Raw genomic sequence first — 21,135 nt, forward strand, 5'->3', positions numbered from 1 at the left:
AGGTAGTTTAACACTCAGTTTAGAATCAACATAATCAGTCGTTCAATAAGTACAACCGTTGTGTATCTGCATATAATGATGTAAAGCACATTTTTCTACTATAGGTGGGGAGATCATTACACTTGACAACAAGAGAGTTGTTCAGAGTCTACAGGTCTTTGATAATAAGGCTGTAGTGTAATGTAAATGGATAAACCATCATCTAACACTTTGAATGGGCAAGTTAATTGAAGTTGATTCGTCCCATATCAAATACAGTACACGAAGTTGTTGATTTTTAGGTGTTTGTTTTCAAAAACAAGGTAGAAAAAAAATCGAATCTGATGGAAACTGCTAATACGTTTCACAATTCTAACATACTGTAGCGATCTCGGTTAACGCAGGCAGATCACATCAGACAGGACGAGGCTCCACACACAGGCGGAGGGCGGGAGCGCCGATACTGCTGTATAAAAGACCCGGCTCCTTTACAAGCAGTGTATAGCGGTCTTAAATCTTCGCCCCGTGCACGCTACATTACTATAATAAGTTTGGGCATATGAGTTAAAACTGACTCAGTGTTATTGTTTTTCTTTTTCATTTTTTCCCGTTTGGAGACATTACATTTAATCATAAAAGAGAAAACCTGGAATACACTTAAGAGAACTCGGTACCACAAGGGACAAACCAGATTACTGAGGTTTGTCCCTAATGAAGTCCCGTAACACTGCCCTCCCTGTGTAACCAGGGCAGCAGTGCCGTTGGTCTCTAATAACAACCGAGTGTTAACAGCAACGAGCTTTCTAAATAAGAACTTAGATAGCAAAAAATAGAAATCATGGAGAATTCTCATCGGGCCAACGTCCTGGTCACCTCCTGTCTGAAAACACCCATCAACCCATACACAAAAATTCCAGCTGCCCAGTATGAGAGGGAAAAAGCGACCACGTCGTCCCGGCAAACCGAGACAAATTCACAGGACAAGCGGAGGTGTAACAGATACTACGAGAAGGAGGTAAAAAAAAAAAAAAAAATACAGCTCTAGCAAGTATCATATAACTTTACTAGTAGAAAACTAGACCAATACGGAGAGCATTTTTGTTTTCAAGGAATCGCCTGCCAAATCAGAAAACTGCCACTCAAGCTTTTGAAACTATTTTGAGATGCAAAGAAGATTCAGATCTCTTGTGTACCTGGATTAGGGATAGTAGTGAGCGCCGTCCTTAATCTCTTCTGCATTTAACTGTAGTTGAACGTTACTATATGTATTACAAATTGAGTACTGTGTACTGAGATACAATTGATAGAGGGCGAATAGAATTTTTGAAGGTTTCATTTCTGCTGTTCTAGGAAATAATATCTTTGATGGAAAGTTGATGTCTCGATCAAGGTTCTACATGTACTGTAGCTTGTAACTCGCATCACACCCTCAGAAATACAGGTTTACCACAACTGCCTTTTATTTTAGAGGATTTCAGTGTTCTTTTTTTTTTTTCTTGAACACAATTCTGTAGTGTGATACACAAAATCCAAAGAGAATAGCCTTGTGATATCATTGAATGTTTGGTTGTGGATATTGAGACCACAGACAGCCTTTGTTATCTATAATATAACCCTATATTTTGCTTTCTTCAAATAAACATTTTTCTCTTTGGTATACGCGTGGACACTATTTATTTCTAACCACCCTGAACACCATATGGTACCTGAGCTGTTACAATCATTGCTAATGAGATTTGCACAGTTATTACAAGGATCCAAAGGAGATCAGTTCTCCCAGTTTCTTTGGCCTTTATATGGAGGAGTGCTCAGTTTGCTGTGATGTCAATATTAATGTGCACATGTATTATTAAAATATGTTTGTCTATTTTAGATAAAAGAATATTAAGTACTGTACTTAACAATCAGGACATTATAATTGAAATACAGGACCTGTTCCCAGGAGTGATAACCAATGCTTAAAACACCAACAGTGGGGCTTTTCTTGGTTGTTTAATAATAGATTCAAGGTTGTTTGTAATTGCTTTCTGGTCAAAATAATTTCCTGTGTTGCAGTTCAGTTTTTCCGCAATGGTCTGCAAGCAGAAAACGTATTGGAAAGGAATCACTCCTTTAAAGTGTATTTGACCTCAATTATAATTGTTGTGTTCCATTTAAAACCTTAACAAAGAGACTGCTGAGTAATTCATTCATTTTTTCAGTGTGATCGCTGTTTTAGTATTGCTGTATAAAGAAATCTGATTGCAATAAAATACATTCTCTTATTGCTTCCAGAATGAATCTGAATGTGATTCTGACCCCGAGGAAATGGAGAGTTCCTTTTTGTTAAAGGACTACAGAGCGCCTGTGAATCAGCTAGACCTCAAAGAGTTTGTCTTCGCCAATAAGGAGTATTATAGGAAGCTGGAGGAGCTGAAGAATGCTCACCTGGACACCATGGCCCAACTTGAAAAGATGTATCAAAATAAGATGAAACTAAAAGGTGTAGTGCCTCCTGACAATGAATATGACAGGACAGAATTACACTGCAGGTACATCAAACAGTCCCACTGTTATACATATTTACCCTTTCATACAAATATCTTGGCCATTGACCTCCTAGGCAATAATGATTGTAAGGATCACATCAAGATATCTTATTATACCCTGCTCTCACTTTCCCTAGCCAAATATTGACTAGCTGAAGCTAAATCTAGTCCACATAGTGCTTTCATTTAAGTGACTGGTGTTTTTTTTTTTTTTTTCAAATGTATACATAATTAATGTATCTTGCACCCCATTAAAATGATCAGTCTAATCCATCACAGACCTGATATGGCACCAGGATGTTATAAATATTACAAGATTTATACTTCCAGTTCAAGAGTACCTTTGACTAATACATCGATTTTTTCACTACACATTTCAAATGTGAAAAAAAAGTGAGCACCTTGATGTTGAGTGCCACCTGCAGGATAATTAGCATTACTGCAGAAAGGCAGACTCAGATACTGGTGTTCAAAAGCTAGTATGGTGACTGTTACAAGTTGCAAATATTACAATCTCTGCAAAGATGAATGAAAAAAACATTATGTTCCGATTTAAATCAGTAATTGCACTTAAACAAATGTAACAATTAAAAAAGATTGTTTATTGATATTCATAAATCATCCCAGCAGAAAACAAGAAAAACATAGTATGTTCAGCCCAAAAAAGTAATACATCTAAAAATCTACACTTGTTGGTATTCGGTTGTCACATCAGATATACAGGAGGTTATTGCATTTAATAGGTTCACTTAATTTGGGCCACTGAAACAGGCATACTGGATAGCTGTGACCCACTACTACATACAAGTAGCATACCATAAGTTGGCCGATTTAAAATAAGTGAGTAAACTATTTATTTTTGGTATCTTTAATATATTAAATATTTTATTCTAGACAGTAATTGTAAAATATGATGAATAATATCATACCAATCTATTGCATAATGGGTATGGTGTGATTTTCCAGTACTTGAAGCAATTAAGAAGTATTTGTCTTGCATTACATTTTTTGTATTTATTAGATCCCAATGGAAGAAGACTCCAAACACTCCAACAGCCTTTTCAGCAAGTGAGCTGAACTATAATGTTTGCTCAAGTTTGTCAGATGTGTCAAGTGAATGTCTGGTCGATAATGAGACAGAGAATAAGGAAAAAGGAATAATTTTGTCTCCAAGGGAACACATACAAAGTATGTGGGATGGGTTTTCCATAGTGGACTATGACTCTAGTGAGAAATGTCAGTTGCTACTTTCTCCAAAAATCCAGAAGAGTAAAAGAAAACCAAAAGACTGGAGCCCAAAGATCACAGTTCCTGAGCCCTTCCATATGACTGTTCGAGAAGCAGAGAAAAAAAAGAAAAACTTTAAGTCCAGATCAGAGATAGAAATGGAGAACTGCCTGCTGAAGAAGAAGCTGGAGGAGCTGATGGAATCTCAGAAGAAGTTCAGAGCCAACCCAGTGCCTGCCCATGTATATCTCCCACTTTACGAGGAAATTATGGAAAGGAATGAAGAAAGGAGGCAGTTTGTGAAAGAGAGGACCAAGGAGCTTGCGTTGGCTTCTCAGAAACCTTTCAGCTTCATCGAGAGAGAGGAAAAAAGGAAAGAAAGAAAAAAAACTCAGGTCAAGGATCTCACACCAAAAAGGAAAAAGACCACCTTTAAAGCAAAACCTGTGCCTAAATATATTAATGACCCGACAATCAGCGATCGAATCAAGGAAGAGGAACTTTATCGCAAGATTAAGATGCAGATGAGGTCGCAAGAACTACTGTACAGTTCCTCCTTGCCTAGAAGCATGCTGACTTGCGCTGCCTCTGGGAAAAGGAAAGAAAATTCAACAGACAAAAACAAAGAGACAGATTTTCGACCAAGGATCAACACTGAAGTTCCTGACTTTGGGGCAAAGTTCAGAAGGTTCCACAAGCAGCTATTGAAAAAGAGGGACACCAAACCGATGACGGTTTGTGAACCCTTCGTCCTCCGAACTTTACAGATCCCGTCTCACAGAGACAAGATCCTGGCAGACATACAAACAGATGAAGGCAGGCTAATGGAGAGTCGCTGGCCTTATATCTCACCCGAGAGCCAGTCAAAACCTAGATGTTTGAGTGCCATTTCTTCTCTGTCTGGAAGTCAGGAATTGTGTCCTGCTAAAATCACTGAATCGGTTAAAAGACGACAAGAAGCTGTAAGGTAACAATAGCAATGAATCTTGTACTAGATCAATCGAATTTAGTTAATTTAATATACAGTACATGAAAGTCACATTAACTGAATTGTTATAGGGATGACCCAAATTAAGACACACACGTGTTCAGCATACCAGACAGATCCAACAGTGGCACTTTGTCTCCTAGATAAAGGTTTAAAACTGGAGTGCCACTAACTGCTTGTAAAGCATGGGTGTTTGGCTAAATTCCGGGGTGTTTATGTTTGGATTATCTTTCTATGTACTGGAAATGCAATTTTTTTTTGGTTTGATGCATTGTTGAAGTATGTCAAACATAAAGGTTCCAGCTGTTTTATATTAGTTTTGTAAAGAAATTAGTTAGCTCCCTCTCCCACACCATCCCAGGCCCCAGAAACCCCTCCTTCCTCCTGCTCCATCCAGCCTTTCCTCTGGTGTTCCCCAAAGTCCTCTGCTTCAGTAGAAGCTTTGAGGACCAGGCTTGTTTTTCCAACCAGGAAGTCACTTGAGCAAAAGAAAAGGATGGAGGAAGAAGAAAAAAATAAGAGGGAACAACAGAAACGGAAAGAGAAAAAGCTCCAGAGAATTGTTGCAAAGCGTGCCCAGGCCAATGATCCCCATCAGACTCTGGCCCAAATATCTGAGTCCAAACTAAGACAGTTCAGGTATTTGGGAGAATTAAAGAATGGCTGTGTCTTGTATTTAACGTTTATACTTTTTATTCAAACCTGCCCAATAGTTGTATGGGCTGTTCACTCTGTTGATTAGTAACTGTCTAAGTTGATGGAATGACTGTAATATATGTTGGGTTAGGAAACTAGAGAAACAGAGGAAGAAGGAATACCTGGAAGAGATGAGGGAGATGCAGGAGAGAGTGAGCGAAAGGCCATTACTATTGGAACAAGTTACTCAGGTAGGTTTTTGAAGTAACGAAACCTGACATTAACAAAAGTTCATATACCATTTTTGTTAAGGAATGTACTTGAGTTAAAAGTTAGCTACAACTGAGGACTGATTTGAAGCCAACCAATCTGCATGTTTTCAGGCCATTGACTTATATAACATTTATTTACAAAGTTACTAATTTATTTTTCTACCTCAACTATATTAAACATTAGTTGTAATGAACTGCAGCTTGTTAATGATTCTCACTTGTATTTTATGAAATTACAATAAGGTACTTATTTTGGGTCAGTTATTTCAGTTTTAAATGTCACATCGTTTGCATTTTTTTTTTTAACTTGTTTGTCCATCTGTCCGTGTTATACATATATATAGAGAACCACTTATCCAATTGTGAAGAAACTTGACAAGGGGCTTCTTTAGCACCAGTTGTTCACTATGCCATAATCTCAAGACCCTCTTTCAGTCTGCCTGGCTGTATATTATTTAGGATGGTAAAGTTTCATTCCATAATTCTCTGGACCAGAATGCAGAGAAAAAGAAAAAAAAAAATGCATACTGCATTTTGTATAAAGACTAGATAAATCAGGACTATTTTGTTAATTCTTTTTAATTTACAGCTGTTAGAAGGGATGAATGCTTGTTAAATTGGTCATTTTTGCTATAAAATATATATCCGTTTGACATCTGCATTAAAGCCTCAGATTAACTGTTTACTTTTCTCTTTACAGAGAAATGCCAAAAAGGCAGCAGAGAAACGTTTTGCTGACACACTAAAAGAAAATGGATTAAGTGAAGATTTTGTTAACAATAAAGTTCCAACGGCTCGGAAGCTTTTTGATGAATCTGTCAATGGAGTGTACTTAACGAATGAGGATCAAGAAAGGTACCTTTCAATCTAATAAGAAAACCACTAACAAGGGAACATATTACATCACTGCGTCAACAAGGACCCGTTAAAGAATGCAGATTGTAATAATCCCTATTTTAAATGTTGTTAAAGTGTTACATTTTAAACAAGAAATTTACTACATTTTTATTGGACAAACATTTGCTGTATTATTATTTTTTTAAAAAAAGCATTTTAAATTAATGTGTTCTTTAATTCTTTTACTCAGTCTAAAAGTGGATCCAGTTGAGCGAGCAGAATCTCCTGTAGACCGAGAGGAATATCAAGATGATTATGAAGATGCAGATGAAAGTGAAAGTGTTGAAAAATATGACAGGGAGCGAGAAGAAGTTGAAGATGCCAATGCAGAAGATCAATACAGTGAAGACAAGGAAAGCGATAATGAAGACCAGGAATCCCTTTGTGACACATAACTTAAGCTCACATGTGTTGTTGAAATTGTTTACTATTTATAGACGTTATTAATGCAGAATCACAGCACTTTTTATAACAGAGAAAAAAATCATGACTTTTTTTTTAAATCTGTGACCCAGTTTTGCAGACAGCTCCTTTCATCTAATAAGCAAACGATTGGTGTTTTATCATGAGTTCTGATGTTGTTCAAACAGTAATTGATCATTATAGCATATTATGTATTTTATTCTGGACATCCATCTTAAGAAGAGTATCTTAAGAAGATATTTATAAGTGAGAAATACTGTAGAATCCAACTAAAGGTAGCTTGACAAGCCAGTTATTCTGGAAACAGGTACTGTAGACATTTAACAAAAATGGCCTTATTTCAATCAGATTAGTGTATGAAATATGTAAGGTGAGGTGATGGCTTCAAGGCACCTTCTGCCCACAGTGCAGTATTGTGGTGGGAGTGTAATGGCCTTATCAGCAAAAGGCCCATGTGACATTGTGTTTCTGGATGTCGTTACTGGTAACAAGAAAAGAGATGGACTTGGAAGTATATCGCATCATTCTACACAGCAGCATTTCAAGGACTCTCATTGGCAGATGGATCATGTTTCAACAAATAATAAACCACTAAATCCACTAAACTGTGTTTCTAAATCCACTAACGCCTTTCTAGAAAAGAAGAAGTGGAAAAACAAACTTAAGAATGAGGGTAAGCAATGCCCAAGAGTTGAAAGCTGTTTAAAGATATTCACATAAAATATGGTCTAGACGATTAGAAAAAAAAGCGACTCGAAATTAATGTTACACAACAAAATATAAATACGTTTAAATTATACATTACATAGACAGGGTGTATGAAGACTATTGTTGATGAAAAATACCAGAGAAACGGAGATAGTAGCTCCATAATTGTTTGTTTTTTGTGTATTGATTCTTAAATACTACAGCTTCATTTTTTGTTTACAAAGCAGTGGCTGTTACAACTTAGAATATTCCTTTTTTTAGATGACTAGATGTGGGAATCACTGAATTTTGTGATTATTATTGAGATTGTAAGTGTTTAAATTACTAGGTTTTTTTTTTTTTTTTTTTTTTTAAATAAAACAAATTTATGTAGAAGCCCTGCACATGTAAATAGTGTGTGTGATTTTGGCCGTTTGGTTTAAATAAAGATTCATTGATTTTGAATGTAGGTTTGGCAGAGATGGGGTTAAAGCCATACCTGCCAACAATTACAGGTGTAATGTGGCCATTCACTAATTAGATAATTGAGTGCTAATTGGAGAATGGCCACGTGTATATAAAGGAAGCAAAATGCTGTGTAGTGTAGTGTAGTGTAGTGTATTGTATGCATGCATGCATGCCCAGTCTTTCAGTTGAACCTTTTATGTTGGCCCCTGTGGTGTTTTTTTGTTTTGTTATTCAAGTGCACATTGTTTTTAAAACTGCACCTTTCTGCCTCACAGTCTCTTTCCTGCTAGTTAATAGGCTTGGCTATGACACTACTCTGCCACAATCTGGTTATTAAGGTTATGTTAATAATTGCTGAGAAAAAAAAAAAAATCTTGTTAGTTATACAGTACCATGTTATGCCTTTTAAAATCAAATTGTGTGTGAAAGGTTTGCATTTGTAATTTATTAAAGATAATGTTTTGCAGCATTGATAAGTATGTCTTCACTTTCTTGTATTGGTGGTATTTGGTCCTATTTCTACAATGTAAACCAAGTATTGTATTGATCTGTATTGATAGATTCTGGCCAGCATCAATACAACAAATAGTGCTAAACAATTTGCCATGTTTCTGTATCTAAATAAATCTGTAAAAAAAATAATAAAATCATTGTCTCATAACTTTGGCATGAGTGGAATGTAAGTTTAAGTGTTTCTGTGTGTACGGAATACAGTATGATACACCACAGTTGATTCTGGTGACTTATTTAATAAATAGAAATAATATTTGGTACTTCTGGTTTCCACTAAGGAATACAGCAATTTGGATATAAGATTACCAATACATTCATTACATTATTTATACACTAACAATGAAATAAAAAAAATCAGACAGAGAAATAGGTTCCTTTTTCTGTCTTTGTTCTCTCCTTATAAGGGAATTTCTTACACCTTATAATGACAAAGTCTTACGCAGTCTCATATGTAATTTTTCAGGAAACTGACAAATAATTCAAAATACTTTCCATCACAAATGGACTGGTGAATTCAGTCAGTGTCTTCCAGTCTCATTCCACATTTCCTTATAGTCCTTTTGACATGGGGCATTGCTTCTTCAATAAACCACCTTCTCGTGTACATAATTACCATCACATCCAGAAGTAAGTTACGTTCTCTCTTTCTGTAAAAAGTAAATGTGTTCTTGTTATTTAAAAGTGGTTTGTCTGAAAAGACACATCGTGATATACCATAAGAGATACATGGACCTACGAGGTATTCCCAATAGTGCCGTCTACAAAGATGGTAATTCAGTTTATTGTGTTGAAGGATTCTAGTTTGAATTTTTTCTTATTAGTTTGCCAAATGTTTGCAAAATGTTGTCTTTTAGTGTTACAGTAATTTTTGGAATAGAAAGTTTATGATTAAGCTGCCTTCATAATGCGCACATCTATGCTACCATATCAAAGACAACATAGTATGCTATAAAGACTTAACTGGATATCGTGGCAGCTTGTATTTATAACATGCAACCTGTGTAAGGGTTTTCATTACACTGAGAAGATTATGATGTGCAACTACCTTTTAAGAGGAAAAAGAGAAGAACTTACAGTTGTTTAAACATATCCTTAATTTTGATGACCTCCTCATCATCCATTGAGTTTGTCGCTGAAGATTTACCCGGATGTAAAGCAGAAGAACAATGTATGCTACTGCAGCCATTGAAACAACACCTGCTCTCTGTACAGATAGACATAAAATGTATAGTGTGGTTAAAAGAAAGGTCATTTTGTAAACATTTTTATAAAATACAGTAGTGTAGTATCAAAATCCCTGTCACCACAAATTTTCTGTAAAGTTGTTAGGAGCTTGTCAATGGTATATACAGCTATGGCCAAAAGATTTGCATCACCCTATTGAATTAACAAATGTTAGTTCATAAAGTTGAATGAAACCTGCTGAATAATGTTACGTTAACATACTGAATGAAATATACTTAATGAAAAACTGACATTTCGAAATCTAATATAAAACACTGTGCTACTATTATGGCTTCCAGTGGACTTTTGCAATATAATTTTGTACTTTCTTTGATTACATGAAGTTAAATAAAAGTTCTAAATTATGTTCATATGGGTTTTTAGGCCATAGTTGTACATATCAGTCATAAATACTGTACTTAGCTTACTGGCTATTCAACAAACTCTGATATAGATCAGATGCTATAAAAAAGAAACTTTAGTGTCAGTAATTATTTGTGGGACTTGGAAATATACCACAAATTAAACTGTGTTTTGTAATAATAATAATAATAGTAATAATAATAATAGTCAAATGCCTATATCACATTATAACCAGTACTGTGGTATAAAAGGTCACTATGAAACAATAACAGCAGAAACAATGAAGAAAGGGCACGTTATTTCACTAAAAATAGTTTAAAGACACTATTCTGCCTGAGGTCATATGGAATAATGTCATTTATTACAATGAAGGCCAGAAGAAAATCAGTTTGCCCAACCTGATTTGATCCCAGCAGCACTCTGCTGGGAAACCTGAATCATCATCATCTCAGTGTTTGTCGTCATGCTGTGCACGTAGGGAGGTTCCAGAGGGGGATCCTGGTAGCAGCCATTGTGTTTGGAACTGAGCTCCCTCTGGAGGGTTTCCAGCTTCTCCAAAACAGAACTGTTCTCTGATTTAATCTGCCGACATAACACATTAATCTTTATCAGTGTTTACTAAATTCCCATAGCTCAGGCTAATCATTCAGGGATGAGTGTGGAGAAGTCTGATGGGGAAGGGTATTAGCATTGAGCTATGCACTGATGCCCATAGGTGATGCATTGTGCCCTGAAGTCTGTAGAACACTTCCTCCCCTAACTTCTGCACAGTCAAACTGGAATAGTTTGTTCGCACTGGAAATAATGAGCAGAAACAACAATAGGGAATCATACAGATGACTTCCAGTTTCCCAAAAGCAATACTTGGCAACAAGACTTCCCTGAAACAAGAGGCTGCACCTCAATAGCTATATTCTGTCTACAGTACAATAATGTTTATTTTATTGTCTGATAATGTTGGTAGTGGACCAGTGATGAGACCAATAAAAAGTGCTTACCTTTTCATTGTAATTTTTGGTTTCCTCTATTTCAATTAAAAGTCCATCCTACAAAAAACGCACATTTGTTATTGAAGTATGGTCCACAAATCGAGCAACATTATTGTTTGTTATAGAAAGTAATTCAGTATATTTTAAAATGTATTTCTATTGCCTTGTGATAAACTGCTTGTGTTACATTGATTGACACGACCAATAACTCATGTACTGTATGCATGCAGCATTCCATTAATATAACTAGTACACAAGGAGCAATGTGTTAGTTCTATATTCAGTATGCTAAGGTTTTACATTACGGACAGTTGAGCAAACCCTAAACCAAGCCAACCATTTTCATGAGATGTGTCAGTCTGACTGAAGGCAAGATTGAATGTGCTTTCTACAGAGTACACCCAACATAATATGTCACCTTTTCTTTCTTCAGGTCAGCTAAAGTCAGAGTTACTCTATCCTTGAATTTTTTAAATTCAGCTTTCATATCCTCCAGTTCCAACAATATTCTCGCCTGTCAATTGTAAAGGAAAACATTCAATAACTCCTTCAAAAACGCAGTGTGTATACAGTATATATATATATATATATATATATATATATATATATATATATATATATATATATATATAGTAGTTGTAGTCAAAAGTTTACATTCCCCAGTGGAAATTTATCATTTCTAGGAATTTCTTGAAAACAAATAATTATAAAAAAAAAATCTTTTGTAGCAAAAGTTTTGCTTTTGTGGATGAGGAAAAAAAGTTACAATAAATAGATGTCTACAATTATTTATTTCAGCATTTTTTTTTCGAAACTCCAAAAATGCTATTTCAGAAGTATTCATACCCTGACAAGGAAAATGAAATTAATAGCTAGTTGTGGCATCTTTAGCAATAATAACTTCTTTTAAACAATTTGTCAATGAGATTTCGGCATGATTCTTGACCATTCTGATTTTTGACCATTCTTCAACGCAAAATTGTTCCAGTTCATTCAAATTCCGAGGACTTCTCTTGTTCACAGCCTTCTTCAACTCATACCCAAAGATTCTCAATCGGATTTAGATCAGGACTTTGACTAGGCCATTCCAGAACGTTGATTTTATTCTTCTTTCACCATTCTGAAGCAGATTTTGATGTGTGCTTTGGATCATTGTTTTGTTGGAACGTCCAGTTGCGCTTTAAACCAAGTTTTGTAGTGGAGGGTTTCAGATGATTGGCCAATATCTTTTGGTATGCTACAGAATCCATTTTACCATGTATTGGAACTAAATGTCCTGTGCTATTAGAGGAAAAACAGCCCAATAGAAGGATATTACCACCTTTGCACTGGCTCTGTGGTGGCAGTTCCTGCTTCCTATTCCTCCTTTGCAATAAACACAAAACTGTCTTCAGCGCAAGGGGCCATACTTACGTAGCTGCATCCCCTTTGTACTACCCAACTCCTCCCTGCGCCAAGGTTTCTCCAGTCGCTGCCTGCCCCTGCTTGTGTACTTGCAGCAACGCGCTTCCTCCAAGATAGCCAACTTCTGGTTTCTGCCTACCGTCGAGTTGCCCCATCTATGTGGAAGCATACCACCAACCTTACACAGTGCCCTTTTTGGTTGGGAGGGAAATTTGCAGCCTGGATTCTTTCCCTGTCACAGTATGGTGTTATTTTGTTTGTACACCTTCACTAGACTTTCTCAAAAGTAATGACTAGCAGCGTGCACAAATAGCTAGAGTTTCATCACTCCACAAAACCTTTCACCAGAACTCATATCCATCATTCAAATGCCGTTTTGCAAACTTTAAGAAACTGTTCTTGTGAGGTTTTCCTAAAAGTGGCTTTTTTCCTTGGCCTGTGAATATTGAGACCTTCACCATGCAATACTCGACCTGTGATTGAAATGGAAACCCCAGTCCCACTTGCAGTCAATTCACTTTGAATATCTTTGGCAGTCAATCTCAGATTGTTATTAACCTTCCTCACAATTCTTCTACTTGTTCTTGGTGAAAGAACCTTCTTTCTTCCAGACCAAGGGAGCGTTGTGACAATACCATGAGTCTTGTACTTCTTTTCAATAGAAACAATTGAAATTGGGATACTCAAATGTTTGGAAATCTTCTTGTATCCTTCTCCAGCTTTATGACAATAAATACTTATCTGCCTAAGGTCTTCAGATAGTTCTTTATTTTTTTCCTATATTGACTGATTGGCAATGACAGTAATCATCCAATGACTAACCCTTTTATACTCTCTAAGAATGTTCACCTACAATCCAGCATTTTCTAGACTTTTCTAGAATTAGGTTCTGTATTATCATATTGATATTTCTAGCACATTGTAGACAATACTATCCTAGCATCAAAGGGTATGAATACTTTTGAATTAGCATTTTTGGAGTTTTGCAAAAAAAATTGCTGAAACAAATAATTGTACACATCTATTACTTGTAACTTGTTTTCCTTATGTAAACTTTTGATTACATCTCTCTCTCTCTCTCTCTCTCTCTCTCTCTCTCTCTCTCTCTCTCTCTCTCTCTCTCTCTATATATATATATATATATATATATATATATATATATACCGTACCTACAGAAAGTCTATACCCCCTTTCAAAGTGTTCACCTTATGTTGCCTTATTAAGAAGTGGAAGGTGCATGGGACCACCAAGACCCTTGGCCTTTTATGGCCAAGACTGGTCAAAGTGTGCATGTGACAACAATATCCCAAGCACTCCACAAATCTGGCCTGTATGGTAGGGTGGCAAGAAGGAAGCCATTACTCAAGAAAGCCCACCTTGAATCCCATTTGAAGTATGCAACAAAACTAAAATGGAACTTTTTGGCCTAAATGCAAAGCGTTATGTTTGGCGCAAACCCAACAAAGCGCATCACCCAAAGAACACCATCCCTACTGTGAAGCATGGTGGTGGCAGCATCACATTATGGGGATGTTTCTCATCGGCAGGGACTGGGGCTGTTGTCAGGATAGAAGGCAAAATTAATGGAGCAATGTACAGAAAAGTCCTTGAGGAAAACCTGCTGCCCTCTGCAAGAAAGCTGAAACTGGGACGGAAGTTCACCTTAACTGTCCTTGAGTGGCCCAGTCAAAGCCCCGACATAAATCCAATCGAAAATTTGTGGCATGACTTGAAGACTGCTGTCCAACAACGCTCCCCAAGGAAGTTGAACAGTTTTGTAAAGAAGAATGGTCAAATATTGCCAAATCTAGGTGTGCAAAGTTGGTAGAGACCTATCCCAACAGACTCATAGCTGTAATTGCTGCCAAAGGTGCTTCAATCAAGTATTAACTCAGGGGGGTGGAGTCTTATCCAATTATGATATTTCAGTTTTGTATTTTTAATATATAATTCTTTTCTCAATAAAAACTTATTTTCTCCTTAACAGTGTGGAGTATGGTGTGTAGATAAGAGGGAAAAATCCTTATTTAAATGCATGAAACTCTGAGGCACTGACACAACAAAAAGCTTCGTTCAAGGAGTGCAGACTTTCTTTATAGTATATATATGTCCTATATATATATATATTATATTATATATATATATATATATATCTATATATATATATATCAATATAGAATGTTACTATAGATCTAGTCACACCCATGATCCAGTAATGACCACCACAGATCAGTGTACACACTATAGTACACTTAGTGGTGTCTTCTTGTTTTTTTATATATCAATATAAATTAATATGGTAAACTGCGCTGGCCCACAGCCAAATGTTTTTTTTACTTTAAAATCACCTTTACTAATAATCAAAAAATTTTTTTTTGTATAATAATTAAATTTTTTTTTTTAATTAATTGGACAATTAAATTTAATTAATAATAATTAATAATTTTTGGTATAATAAATAATTTTATAAAATTAATAAATTTATATAAAAAATAAATTTAAATAGATAAAAAATAGCATTAATAGATTTAATTAACATAATTAAAATTAAATAATTAGATCCCATTTAAATAATAAAAATTTAATTAATTGTATAATCCAAAATAAAATAAAGTAATAATTTTTAAATATATTTTAAAATTAATTAAATATAATATATATTATAACATTTAAAAATTTTCTTCCATTGTAATAAAATAAAAAATATTTAATATAGATCATAAAATAATATAATTTAAATTTTTAATAATAAATCACTACTTATTAATTAATAAAAATAAAATATAAAATTTATAAAAATATTATCAATTTAATTTATAATAAAGTAAGATTTTAACCGAGATTTTTAACATTTATTAATTGGTGTGGTGGGAAAATATAAAATACAATGATTTATAAAATTTCATGAAATTAATTTAATAATAATAAAAATAACTTTTTAATTAAATTTTTAAAATAATATTTAAGCATTTAATTATTTTTCAATAAAAAACACTGAATAAAAGATATAATAATTACATTTAAAATTTGTGAATATTCTTTAAAATAATCAATAATTTATAATTTACAAACTAACATTAAAAATAATTATAATTTAAATTTCATATTATACTAAAATAAATTTTGTAATTAAGAAAAATTGAATTTAAATAATAAATAAATATTGAAAATGTAATATTTTCAATGTAATTAATTTTATAAAAATAATAAAATTAATAAATGTTTACATTCCATTGCCACTCTGAAGAAGATACTTGGTTTTGAGGTTTTGAAAGCAAGTGTTTTGCACGTGCAAGTTCAGCTGGTATCACCCCCCCCCCCCCCCCCCCCCCCCCCCCCCCCCCCCCCAAAAAAATAAAATAAATAAATAAATAAATGAAGTAAAATAGAGAAAACATTTGTCTACTTGACTTTCATATACTTTTACCTTCTTATACTTTTAATTGAACATAACCATGTTATACTGCAACACATCTATCAGAGACCATTTCTTTCTGAGCAAAGGCTGGATAACATTGACCTTTTCATTTTCCAGTCTGCAAATCAGCTGCTTTTCTCTTTCCTTGCTTTTCTCTAGTTGGCTCCTAAGGTCCTCGGTTTCCAGGGTAACTCTGTCCTTTTCTGTCTTCAGCCTCTGTGTCACAGCCTTCTCTCTCTGGCAGGCCTTATCAAGCTGGGCTTTAAGCACCTCGATTTCAATGAGCAGACCATCCTGCAATAAAAACAAAAATGCCATTATTAATTACGACATCAGTGGGTCGTGAGTCTCATTCTTTACCTAAAGCCTCATTCTTTACCTAAAGCCTCACTCTTTACCTAAAGCCATTTTAGATGTTATGTTTAACGATGCAAGACATTGACATGTCTGCTGTTTTCAGCTTATTTTCATCTTCTATTTATTAAAAGGGGACATTTATGCACAGCCTGACCAAGAGAATTGCTTTGGAAAAAAAGGAAACAACCTGTATCTAGCAGCAGGAGTGCCTGACTGATGTTATGTATTCCTGTGTACTGTCCTACTAAATTATTAGGACTGTACACAGGCATAAATAACACCTGTTAGTTACTGACTGAAGTAACAGCATACTGTATATGGCCTAGAGCAGTAATTAGTAGTAAAAAGACTGATCAAAGTGGGTTCTGGTATTAGGAAGTGGATATATCAACCATATCCCAGACTACAACTCCAACCACTGCTAGCTTCGCTGGGATTTGTAGTTAGAGAGCGGTGTAGAATGTACACACTCTCTCCTGTAGAACTGCCCTGTGCAGAAGCTGGGCCTGCTGGAGCCGGACATTGCAGGTCTGCTTCAGTTGACCTTCATTGGCTTCGGAGTCGGGGAGATTCTTTCGGAACTGCTCCACCTCCTGCTGATTGTAACCGGTGGGGATAACAGATAATGGTGGCCATAATTAAAAGAGTTTCGTTGATCAGGCCTATACTAGATTATGGATGTATGGTATATGAGGAAGCAGATAGTAAGGAGCTGGGAAAATTGGATGTGGCACAAGCTAGGGCTCTGAGAATATGCAGTAGGTTAAGGGAGTATTATAAAATAATAGGAAAGATTATAGTGAATGAATGGCAGAATATGTGGAATAGGGGAAAAAAGGACGCAAATGATATAAATCAAAGTCAAGTCAGTTTGCGGGAAGAATGGTATGGAGGCTGTTTATAGGACATTCAACTTTAAACGAACATTTCTATGAACTGGAGCGCATGAGAATGGGTTGTGTATGAGATGTGTGGTTACGGAAACTGGAACACCTGATGATCGAATGTGCTAGATATAAGGAAGTGAGATTAGAGGTAGGAGAAGAGTTGAGGGCTTCGCATATTCAGAAATTTTTTTTTAGCGATGGTATAGAATTATGGTAGTAGAATAGATAGGGGGATGGTCAGGTATATAGGGAAATTAATTAGGAAAACAGGGAGATTTAACCAGTGTGAAAAAAAAATACAGGAATCACATAACGATAATCAAAACAAACAGCAGGTGGCGACAATAAGCTTTTATTTTGGTTTTATCATTGTTTTTACATGTGCCGTGCATCATGTAAAGGCCTCAATCATTTTATGTTGAGTCCTCCTTTTGTGTATTAAAAGAGTAGTGTTTCTTAGGAGGAGCTTGGTAGGCTGAGCTGTTGTATTGGAGACAGATGTGCATCCCTCTTTTTCATCACTCTGCTACCCTGGGCTCCAGCCATGCAAGTGAGCTGTTTTTTTTATTTGTATTTTGAATATTGTTTTATTTCACTATCTTGTTGGTTTTCTATGTTTTGTTTATGCACTAAATATTAGTTTGGAGCACTTGGCACTATTTTGTTTAGTATTGTGAGCACTATTTATTTCATTGGGTGACATGCCTGGCTGTTTAGGGTCGGCAGGGAAGGGTTAATTGCCTTCCCTGCCAAATCATTTCACGTGCAGATTGTGTCTGGGCTCGATTTGAATTATTAACAAGCAATCGAGCCCCGCACAGCTGTATAAAAGCTGTTCTTCGAGGTTGGCTGTTCAGAGGCGGAACGTAAGGTAAAGACAGCTAAAGAGAAATACTGACAATTGCTACACATGCTGGCCTTCAACCAGCACGACACTTGTTTATTTAGGGTTTGCTGTGTTTTGTCTGTTTGTTTTGGCCATCGTGCCATTTGTTTTGAAGTGTTTTGTTCAGGTATTTAATTTGTTTAATAAATACACGCATCACGCTTCCACCCGCAATATTGTCGGTATTTCCTGGTCTGACGTCACCCACAAGCCATCTGTTCACATTTCCCTGTATTTTCCTCCTCCCCGTTTGCACTGCTCAGTTGTGCTTACCGTATTGCTCATCTTGTCCCTGTGTGTTTCCACCACAGTCTCCCCATGCCCAATCTCCTTTATGTCCTGTTCCTGTGGAAGGTAAATTTGTCAAATGTAATAGAGCAAACAAAAGCCAAAATGAAAGCCCAACATGTTGCAATAAATTCCTATCCTTTTAAAAGTCCCATAATTGAACACTAGTACAACTGCAAAGAACTGCAGTTTTAAAATTGGCAAATCTGAATGTAGAGCCAATGATTTTCCATTTAAAATATTACTGTTTTTTTTCTGTTCTACTTATTACTTGACATTTGTACTTTTTAACTTTCCAACGACATTGTTTAAATAAAGGCTAATACGTTATTTAAAAGATAACTTAAAAAATGAATGCTGATAACGATACCAAACAGCATTTTAAATGCTTAATACTAAAGTTTAACTTCAACTAATAGTTCAAACAAGCTCCCCCCACTCTTTAATGAGTTTCTAGTGTTTTGTGGGTGGGTCATGTGAGTCGTCCAGACCCAGTGAGATCATCTACGGTTGCTAAGTGAATGAAAAATAAATAATTAAACATGTCTACTGGCGCCAGAATTTAATGTGAGCTACCCTGGCGCTAGAATCTAGCACCAGATTTGTACCCCTGGACACCATGCGGTACCCGGAGGCAGCATTGGACCCCGGTCTCTCTCGTTCATTTTACCTCATGAGAATATTCATTATTGCTCCAACTTAACAGATAAAAACAAAAATAGCTTGGTACAGAGGTGGATTCTCACAGCTATTAAAGCATATTCAGAATACAGCACGAGACACACGAAGAAAGAACAGCAGTGTGGCAGAGCAGAGCTCTGCCCTGTACAGATTGGCAGGGATGGGGTTAAATTCCCCTACCTGCTTGGGTTTATTGTGTTCAAGTGGCTGGGGTTGAATAGAGTAATTAACGATCAATCAGCACCCAGCCACCCGACATAAAAAGAGGCCTCAGCTTCCCATTAGGGAGAGGAGGGAGCTGAGGAAGCAAGCAGATGGTGCTGTGTGCTGTGTGCTGTGTGCTGTTTTTAATGATCCAGTGAAGGCATCGCCCAGCCTGGAAACCTTTATTTTGTAAGTTTTGCTTTGTTATATGTGTTTGAATATCTTTGTTTTGGCCCTTGTGCCCTTTTATTTTGTGCTTATTTGTAAATAAAAGTATTATTTTTTTGAACTGCAGTCTGTCTCTGGGCCTCTATCCACTTGCCAGCCTGTCACAAGCAGGAACACTGCAAACAGCAAAAGGAAAGTCAAGAGACACAGCCATAGCAACACGACTTGTTTAAAAAGGCTATTATCTTCACTGTCCTTTAAGAATACTTATTCAGATTTCATTGTAATGGTGCCTAACAAAAGCTATAGTAATGAAATGTTTTTATCGGCTTAATCGCAGCTCTACTGACTAATGCAGTCAGTTTATTTTAATCTAGTGTTAAACTGATTACTGTATTTTGATAATGGTTTTGGAGGAAACTGTCAATGACACAAAATAAAAGTTTAAATGTTTCAGTCTATTAGCATTATTAGCAATACTTAGCAGAGACAAGTGAATGCTGCAGGATTGCCTACTTAAGTAGGAAGACCTTTTACATTAGCGGATAATTTTTTTTTTTTTTTGTACAAACTCTAGATGTGTAATAATCATTAGTAACAACACTGGAAGCTTGCTTGTTGCAGTGTCATGTGAGCTGTAGACATAAATCCAATAACATACATCTTGGTGTTAAAATAATTTTTGAACTGTTTTGTTATACGTATTTGTGCCCTGTGCCAAATAGAAATAATTTGATAAATATGGAGGATTTGCACAGGGTACAAGTTGATATGTATTATAGCTGCCACTAGAGGATAAAAATGTGATATAAAGCACAGGAAATACTGAAATAAGAGAATCCAATTTATTATTGTTTGTGTTTGTCAAAAAACGGTCAAAAAGCCAGTTTTTTTTTCAGCACATCAATTTCATTATTGTGGAAAATCACTGACCCTATGTGTGGTATGTGAGACAACAAGAAAATACTATAAACAGTGGATGTCCACCAGTCCAGAACTGCTCAGGACCCCAAACCTACCAGGATCCTTGTCTGCAGATTGCATTACCTCGCCACTGTTTGAAACCCCAACTCTTTCCTCTTTACACCTCCTGAGGTCAGCCTCTAGTTCTGCAATCTTCTGCTGAAGACTGTCCTTGTCCCTCCTGGACTGTATGATGTACTTGTCATACTCATCCCTGATCCTCCTCTCCTTCTTACAGTTGGGGCACTCCAGGGCTTTGAGCATCTCGGCGGGCAGCCTCTCAACAGACACTCTGGGGGAAGCTGGCTCCACTCTGGGCTGCTTGTCTCTGAGAGGATCTGGGGGTCCCGCAAGACTGCTGGAGCGAGATCTCAGAGACTTGCCCCGCTCCTCCACAGGTTTGTTCTTCTCTGGAGCCGGGGCCGATTTCACCAAATAGGGGATCTTCTCGCTTGATTTCTCTAGGTGGGGCAAGGTGACCTTCAGTTCTCTGGGATGTTCCAGTTTGGGAAGAGATTCTTTGCGTCTCCTATCGTTGCATCTCGAAGGAGGACTTGGACTGAAGAGGATTGGAGGAAGGCAAGTCTGGATCTGAATAGCCTACAATGTAGATAAAGATTTTGTTTTTTAGAATGTATCTTTGTTAAACTCATCAAACCTTCCCATGTTTAATCATAATTTGATA

The 21,135-nt window shown here is 36.1% G+C and overlaps 2 protein-coding genes across 4 annotated transcripts in view; one reads left to right on the top strand and one right to left on the bottom strand.

Moving 5' to 3' along the window:
* Positions 1 to 704: 704 nt before the first annotated feature.
* On the top strand, positions 705 to 6,922 carry fam161a (FAM161 centrosomal protein A). Its single transcript, XM_041253010.1, has 6 exons — positions 705 to 994; positions 2,254 to 2,510; positions 3,529 to 4,701; positions 5,510 to 5,609; positions 6,331 to 6,485; positions 6,718 to 6,922. The coding sequence occupies exons 1-6, from the start codon at positions 818 to 820 to the stop codon at positions 6,920 to 6,922; spliced, it is 2,067 nt and encodes a 688-aa protein (XP_041108944.1). The 5' UTR covers positions 705 to 817.
* A 2,208-nt stretch (positions 6,923 to 9,130) lies between these two features.
* The window catches only part of si:ch211-63b16.4 (kinesin-like protein KIF3C), a 28,003-nt gene continuing 15,998 nt past the window's right edge, over positions 9,131 to 21,135 (bottom strand). Inside the window, exons 16-24 of one of the 3 annotated variants that reach the window (XM_041253008.1) lie at positions 20,535 to 21,050; positions 18,420 to 18,491; positions 16,844 to 16,966; positions 16,119 to 16,310; positions 11,613 to 11,708; positions 11,204 to 11,251; positions 10,604 to 10,787; positions 9,693 to 9,822; positions 9,131 to 9,265 (exon numbers count right to left, since the gene is read on the bottom strand). In XM_041253008.1, the coding sequence (XP_041108942.1) occupies positions 9,133 to 9,265; positions 9,693 to 9,822; positions 10,604 to 10,787; positions 11,204 to 11,251; positions 11,613 to 11,708; positions 16,119 to 16,310; positions 16,844 to 16,966; positions 18,420 to 18,491; positions 20,535 to 21,050 (1,494 nt within the window). In that variant the 3' untranslated portion in view covers positions 9,131 to 9,132. Of the gene's footprint in view, positions 9,266 to 9,692; positions 9,823 to 10,603; positions 10,788 to 11,203; positions 11,252 to 11,612; positions 11,709 to 16,118; positions 16,311 to 16,843; positions 16,970 to 18,419; positions 18,492 to 20,534; positions 21,051 to 21,135 lie in introns of all 3 variants that reach the window. The other 2 variants (XM_041253007.1, XM_041253009.1) reach the window with 2 other exon arrangements.

Source organism: Polyodon spathula, chromosome 6 (assembly GCF_017654505.1).
Source record: "Polyodon spathula isolate WHYD16114869_AA chromosome 6, ASM1765450v1, whole genome shotgun sequence".
Lineage (NCBI taxonomy): Eukaryota > Metazoa > Chordata > Actinopteri > Acipenseriformes > Polyodontidae > Polyodon > Polyodon spathula.